The sequence below is a fragment of the Accipiter gentilis genome, chromosome Z (assembly GCF_929443795.1).
Source record: "Accipiter gentilis chromosome Z, bAccGen1.1, whole genome shotgun sequence".
In the NCBI taxonomy this organism is placed as follows: Eukaryota; Metazoa; Chordata; class Aves; order Accipitriformes; family Accipitridae; genus Astur; species Astur gentilis.
The window spans coordinates 627,481-634,617 of NC_064919.1; the positions used below are offsets into that span (position 1 = coordinate 627,481).

The 7,137-nt window shown below is 62.1% G+C and overlaps 1 protein-coding gene across 1 annotated transcript; it reads right to left on the reverse strand.

Moving 5' to 3' along the window:
• Window positions 1–1,240: 1,240 nt before the first annotated feature.
• SHKBP1 (SH3KBP1 binding protein 1) lies at window positions 1,241–5,908 on the reverse strand. The gene is made up of 17 exons (XM_049796583.1): window positions 5,824–5,908; window positions 5,122–5,175; window positions 4,931–4,976; window positions 4,704–4,836; window positions 4,515–4,595; window positions 4,256–4,426; window positions 4,090–4,174; window positions 3,804–3,994; window positions 3,588–3,703; window positions 3,427–3,514; window positions 3,219–3,335; window positions 2,935–3,105; window positions 2,700–2,855; window positions 2,525–2,621; window positions 2,262–2,440; window positions 2,065–2,164; window positions 1,241–1,943 (listed from the first exon to the last, which is right to left on the reverse strand). The coding sequence occupies exons 1-17, from the start codon at window positions 5,889–5,891 to the stop codon at window positions 1,529–1,531; spliced, it is 2,268 nt and encodes a 755-aa protein (XP_049652540.1). The 5' UTR covers window positions 5,892–5,908; the 3' UTR covers window positions 1,241–1,528.
• Window positions 5,909–7,137: the final 1,229 nt, after the last annotated feature.

Here is a 7,137-nt window from a genome sequence, read left to right on the forward strand (position 1 = left end):
ATAGGGGAGCCCATATCCTACAGGGGACCCCCTATACCCCATATGGGAACCCCATATCCCATAGGGGAATCCCTATACACCACAGAGGAACCCACAGAGAACCCCCACAGCCCATAGGGGACCCCATATCCCACAGGGCAACCTCCAAACCCCATAGGGGGTCCCGTATCCCATACCCCTATACCTGATAGGAGACGCCCCCCCACCCCATAGGGGACCCCATATCCCATAGGGGATGCCCTATACACTACAGGAAGCCCCAAAAAAGAATATCCACACCTAGAGGGGACACCTGTACCCTATAGGGGACCCCACAAAGAACCCCCACACCCCATAGGGCCCCCCTTCACCCCCATAGCCCCCCCCCATCTCCTCTAGCCCCCCACATACCCCTGCCCCAGCTGCAAGAGGGGAAACTGAGGCAGGGGGTGGGGGACCCCCTCCCAAAATTTTTCTAGCAGCGGCTGCCAGGAATATACATGTGAGGCTCTGCACACACATATCAGGGCGTGAACATACATGTGAGGCTGTATGCACACGTCAGGCTGCAAACACACGTGAGGTTCTGTACATGCGTCAGGCCGCATGCACACGCATGAGGCTGTGTGAATGCATGTGACGCTGTGTGCAAACGTGACATGGCATACACACGTGAAAGCATGCGCACGTGTGTGAGGCTGTGTGTGTTCATGTGAGGCTATATCCACGTGTGTGAAACTACATGCAAGCCTGTAGAGCTGCACACACATGTGCAAGGCTGCGTGCATGTGTCTGATGCATGTGCAAATAGATATTGCTGTGTGCATGCGAGGTTTCACGCACGTGAGGCCATATGCACGTGTGCCCATGAAGCCGTGTACATGCATGCACGCATCCGAGGCTCCGTGCACACCCCATGCACGTGTGATGCTGCGTGCCCACAGCCGACACTGCATGTCCGTGCTGTGCATGCACGTGTGCCAGCCATGCCCCGCCCTGTGTGTGCACATACGTGTGCGTGTCCCCATACCTGGTAGGGCCCCCCTTTCCCCCCCCCCACCTGCTCGGGGGCACGGGGAGCTGGGGGTGCAAGGGGGAGGGTGAGCTATAGGGCTGGGCTATGGGGGGGGCTGAGCTATAGGGGGCTTGGTTATGGGGGAAAGAGCTATAGGGGGTCACAGGGGGCTGAGGTATGCGTGGGGTGGGAGAGCTATAAGGGACACAGAAGGGCTTGAGCAATGGGGGACCATCTATAGGGGCTCTGGGGGGGATGTCAGCTATAGGGGGTCTGCGCTATAGGAGGCAAAGGGGGCCATGGCCCCCACCCCAAGACACCGCTGGGAGGGGCAGGACCCCCAAAAAAACCACAGGGCACAAAGCAGAGGTGAAAAGGGGTGTATGGAGGGAGAACCCCAAAAAACACAGCGCTTTGGCATGGTGGGGGGGGCCTTCCTCTGTGCCCCCACTCCCCAAAATCTGAGGGGGGGACACAGACAACAGCAGTGCCCCCCCAAAGTGAAGGCACATGGCGGGGGGGGTCCTGCCCCCCTCAAAACGACGTCTCGTTGAGCCGAGATTTGGGGGTTGCCAACGGGATGATGGGGAGAGCGTCAGCGGTTGCAGGGGGGGCAGGGACAGGCCCAGGGGGAGGAGGCACAGTCCTGGGAGCCGTAAGGGGGGGTCCGGAATTGGGGGGTCGACGTGGAGGTGGGGGTCGGAGGATTTTGCTTTTCCCCCCAAAACGGGGGGGTTCGGGGTTCTCAGGGGGGCCAAGGCGTTGGGCCAGTTCCTGGCAGCGCTCCACAAAACTGCCCCCCCCTCGGGGACCCCCGGAAAAGGGAGGGTCCCCCTCTGCCCCCCGATAACGGGGTTGGGGGGGGACAGCCAGAGGTTCCCCACGGTGTTTCGGCAGCGGGGGGGAAGGGGTCGGCATATCCACCCGGCTGGGCCCTGGCGACCGAAAGCTGCAAAGAAAAAATGGGGGGGGGGGTGTGGAATAGAGTAGGCAACCCCCAAAAACCTAAACCTGGGGGGGAGGGGGGGGCAGGGGAGGTTGGGAGGGGTGGGGCTGTGGTGCTCCCCTACCTGGTGTTGGGGGTCCGGGGGAGCCCGGGGGGTCCAGTTAATGCCAAATCACATTGATCCAGTTGCCGTAACAGCTCCTCCTCGGTCAAACCGCCAGCTTCTGTAGAGTGAAGGGTGAGGATTGGGCTTTTTTAGGGGAAGCGGCGGCACACCAAAATTCCGCTCCCCCCCCCCCCACCCCCAACTCCAGCACTTACCTGGGGGCTTCCCCAACATCTCCATGGCAGTGGTGAGGTCCCACATCTGGACGCTGCCGTTGGCATGGCCGGTGAAGAGGTAACGACGTGGGCGGGAACCGATCCGGCTGGAGCCTTCGCACTCGTGGACGGTGAAGGCGGTGATGGCTGCGGCGTCGACCGAACGCACCTCGCAGATCCTGGGGGGCAGGGTATGACACTCTGTGACCCCGCCTCAGCACCCCAAATTTTCCTTCGCCAGTAGCAAAACTGTCAGCACTCACCTTTTACCGGTGGAGGAAAGCCGGACAAAGACCTGGCACGCATCCGGCACCACTCTTTGGATGAAGACCTGCTGCTCATCCCGTTCGCCGAAAGGTCCTGCCGGTAAAAAAACGTGGCTCAGTGCCCATCCTGTGCCATTGTCCCACTTCACCACCAAACCCGGTGCTCTTTTACCAATATCGGTGCCAGCGCCACAGCCAGCAGGAGCATCAAGATCATCCAGGGAGAGGATTTTGAAGGAAGCCAACGGTGTCGAGCCAGGTTGGGTAGAAATCATCCCACGGAAACGAGTCACTGTCCAGGTCCGGACGTGGTTGTTGTCGGCACAAACTGGGAAAATGGAGGGTGGATGAGCAGCAAACGCCAGTGATTTCCTCACCCAGCAGTGTTTTCCTTGCCCAGCACTCACCAGAGATGAGGTGTTTCTCCGAAAGCATGATTTTGGTGACTGGGCTGCGGTGTACAGTGAAGGTTTGGAAGAGTTGAGGACCGGAGCCCACTGTTTCAGGGTGCTGCACGATGACCCGTACTACACCGGAGCTGGTGCCATAGGCGATCTCGATCCAGTTCCCGCTGTCACCTACGGACACGACCCCCCCCCCTCAAAATGATCCCAAAGCCCTCCCAGTTCATCCCAGGAGCAAAGCAGTGGGGTGAGGAGCCCCCCCCAAGGTGGGCAGCAGGAGCTCTTACTGGTCTTGGGGGTGAGGTAGACGCTGAGGGCAGTGACAGCATCTTCAGTGGGGTCACGGTAAAGCTCCGTCACCAGCAGATCGTTGTCCTTCATGCGCAGGGGGAACTTCTGAACGTCTGGGGGCAGAGGAGACACACACAGAGGGATGGTGATGGCGGCGGCATTGCCACCAGCCGGGGCAGTTAGAGCCACATCATCAGCACTCACCCACATAGTAGATGGAGCCGTTGTTGCAACCAAGGAGGAGGAAGGTGCCAGCAGCGTCGTAGCTGTTGATGGGGACAACATCCTGGATCTGCGGGAGGGATGGGAAAGGAGTTTTGGGGACAATCTGAGGACAAACCAGTGGCGGTGGTACCCGTGCTCACCTGCCAGTGCTTGGTGACAGCGTTCCAGACACCGATTTTGCCAGTGTGGCTAGTGGCAATGAGTTGGTTCCCCACAAAGAAGAGGGCTTCCACCGGCACTCCCAGGTGGAAGACGCCTGAGTTAGGAGAATACAACCAGAAAGAAGCCAAGGAGACCAGATCCTGCCAAAATCCTCCAGGATCGAGTCGGTGGAAGGGTCAGGAATGGTTTCTCACCGATCTCGCTGCCATTGCCGTCGGCTTGCAAGGCCCAGAGGATGATCTCGCTGCAAGACGCCACCGCCACCATCTTGTCGTGGTCACCCAAAGCTCCACCCAGCACCTTGGCATTGAGGGCCACCCGTTCGATCACCCAGTCCAAGCGGGGACTGGAGAAGACTTGCTGCCACCCCGACGTCTCCTTCATCCTGGGGACAAACAGGAGAAGATGGCAGGGCACGGGGCAGGGCTTGTGGACACCGCTAGCACAAGATGGGGGTCCCTGGTCCCCCCACCAGTTTACCTATAGCAGACAAGAAACTGGGCATAAGCCACCGCAATCCAGTTGTGATGCCCGCAGACGATCCGTACCGCTCCTGGTTCGCTCGCTAAGGGGAAAAAAACAGGCAGTAAAGCTTGTGCCACGATGGTTTAGAATCAGAGAAACTACCCAGTTGTACCGTCCTTACCGGCAGCAAGGGTTCGGTCTTCCAACAAGCGCCCCAATAAACCAGCGTTACCCAAATTGGGGGGCATGGTGTTACTGCGTCGCACGGGGGCTCTGTCGGTCGTCGCTGGTAAACGGGCGGCAATCTGTGGCCCGGCCACACTGTGCCGGTTACGGCGTTTGGCTGGTAAGACTGTTGGGGGAGGTCAGAAGGAGAAATTTGGGGAGAGGGGTTAAGGGGTGATTGCTCCCTACATGGTGTTGGGTGGGGTTGGATTTACCTGGTGGGGGCAGATACCCGTTGAAGAGGACACTGCCACAAGATGAATGGTCCAATTCTTCCCGTAGCTGCAAGCGGCGAACTTGGGGGGGGAGGAAAAACAGAGCCGTGAACCCCAAAATGTGGAATACTGGGGGGGAAGGCCCCCCCCCGAGGATCCCCCCTATTGTCAGCCCCCCAAAGTCATCACCTAGAGGGGTAATGCCGTAAAATTGGGCTTCGTGGAGGAGGAGAGAGATGCTGACGCCTCGGGGGTCGAGCTCTTTTGTACGGAGGAAGTTGAGGATGGGGGCGAAGACGGTGGGGTCCCGATCGATGAAAATCTTGTGGGGGGGACAGACATAACATATGAAATATTTGGGGGCACACATACACACACACACACACACACACACGGACTTGGGAAGGAAAACTCACTGCTCCTGTCTCATCCTTCAAGGTGGAGATGCGGCCGCTCAGGAGGCTGGGGAGGGGGGGGCAGAACAGACATATGGGGGATTTAGGGTCTGGGAGTGGGGTCCTGTGTGGAGCCCCCCAGTCCCGGGACACCCCCCTAACTTTCCCTCGGGGGGTCTGTGTGTGTGCTGTGCCCTCCCCGCTGCTGTCACCTGGAGAAGAAGGAGTCTGAAATCCAGGTCAGTGTCTGGCGGGATGTGCTGAACCTGTGGGAGAGGGCGGGGGGGTGGTGTCAGAGCTGGGCTGGGGGAGGGGCCAGAAGCCTCCGGGGGGCATAGAAAGACACCTTGGGGGGGCAGAAAGACCCCTCGGGGAGGGTCATAGACCTAGGGGCCCCCCAAAACACCTCGGCAGGGGGCAGAAAGACCCTCGGGGCCTGCAGAAAACTGGGGGGGGGGGGGGGGGGCGGGCAGAAAGACCCCTGGGGGAGGGCCAAAGACCTGGCGCGGCAGAAAGACCCTGGGGGGGCCCTGGGGAGATCCAGGGAAGGCGGGGGGTGGAATCAGGCTGGGGGAGGCGGGGGGCGGGGGCCACAAGGGGCGGCCTGAGGAGGGTCCTAAGGGCTTTGGGTGTGTGGGGGGATCCGAGGGGACCGGGGGGTCCGGGAGAGCGAAACCGGGGCGGGGGGGGGGGGAGGGGGGCACACAACCGGGGGGGACCCCAAAGTGCCGAGGGATGGGGAAGGGGGGGAGGAAGGGAAAGCAGGGGGACCCGGAAGACTGAGGCGGGGACACCGGAGGGGGGGGAACCCGGAAGGAGGAAGAGGGGAAGACAAGGAGAGCCTGGGGGGAACCGGGGGAAAGCGGAGGGGACCGGAGGGGTCCCGGGGGTCCCGTGGGACCGGGCCAACGCGCCTCTTGCCGCCCACGTTGAGCTGCACGACCTCCGCCCCGGGCCGCACCGCCCCGCCCGATGCCGCCATGGTCACCCAGCACTACCGCTTCCGCCCGGCGCCACTGCCTCCGGGATTCTTATTGGTCGATCCGTGCTAGCGCCCCTCCCTCCGCTGCTCGCTATTGGTTCGCCCGAAGAGACACCCCCTCCCCCGCGGCCGCACCCACCCGCCCCGCCCCGCTGTTGGGTTTCGTCCAGCCCGCGCAGAGCCTGCACGCCCATTGGACGAACGCGGTGTCACTCAGGAAGAGGGGGGGATTTTTCGTCCCGATCCCGCCCCATCTTAAAGGCCCAGCAGTATCACTGAGTGGTGGGACGGGGAGGGACAGGGTGCGCAAAGCCCCCCCTTCCCCCCCAGGCCCCCCCCCAACCTCATTAACCCCCCCAAACCCTCAGCCCCCCCAGGTAACCCCCCACCCCCCTCATGCGCCTCCCCCCAGCCCCCCCCGAAACGCCTCAACTCCTCCTAATAGTCCCCCCCCAAGCGACCCCCCCAGGCCCCCCCCAACGACCCCCTTGCCCCCCCCGAAATCCCCCTAACCCTCCCCCCAGCCCCCCAAACACCTGCAATGACTCCCCCCCGCCCCCCCACAGCCCCCCCTTAATCCTCAGGCCCCCCCCCCAGGGTTGCCCCCCCCCCCCCCAAGCCCCACACACACCACCGGGGGGGGGGGGCGCCCCAGGCTTCTTCCTGCTCCTTTATTTTGGGGGTGCTGATGGCGGGTGCAGCGGGGGGTTTATTACATTTATACAGTCACAGCGCGGCGCTCGGGCCCGGGGGGGATCCCCAGAATGGGGGGGGGGGCAAGTGCTTGGGAGGGGTGTGTTAATTCGGGGGGGGTTATTTTCCTGGCTTTTGTTAAAATCTTTACAAATACAAACTCTGCCCCCCCTCCGCCCTCGAGTTTGGGGGGGGGCCCCCCATGGCTCTGTCATACATCCCCAGTGTCAAATTTGGGGTACCCCAGGGTGATGGGGACCCCCCCAGGGTGATGGGGACCCCCCCTTGGGTGTTGGGGACACCCCGGGTGATCAGGATCCCCCCCAGGGTGATGGGGTCCCCCCTGGGTGATGGGGACCCCCCCGGCTCTATGGCTTGTGCAAGGGAAAAGGGGGGGCCTAGGGAGGGGACCCCAGGGACAAGGGCTGGGGGGGGATTGGGGGGGGCTGTCGCCTCCCACTCAGCAGCTCCCTCTGGCACAGACCCACTCCCCAAATCCAGGTTGGCAGGGGGCACCCAGGATTGGGGGTACCCAGAACGGGGGGGCACCCGG

Coding starts and splice junctions, on each gene's coding strand:
- SHKBP1 (XM_049796583.1), bottom strand. CDS start 5,891: ATGGCGGCATCGGGCGGGGCGGTGCGGCCCGGGGCGGAGGTCGTGCAG. Junction 4,175..4,255: donor AGACCGAACCCTTGCTGCCG/GTAAGGACGGTA, acceptor TTTTCCCCTTAG/CGAGCGAACCAGGAGCGGTA. Junction 2,856..2,934: donor GGAGAAACACCTCATCTCTG/GTGAGTGCTGGG, acceptor CCATTTTCCCAG/TTTGTGCCGACAACAACCAC.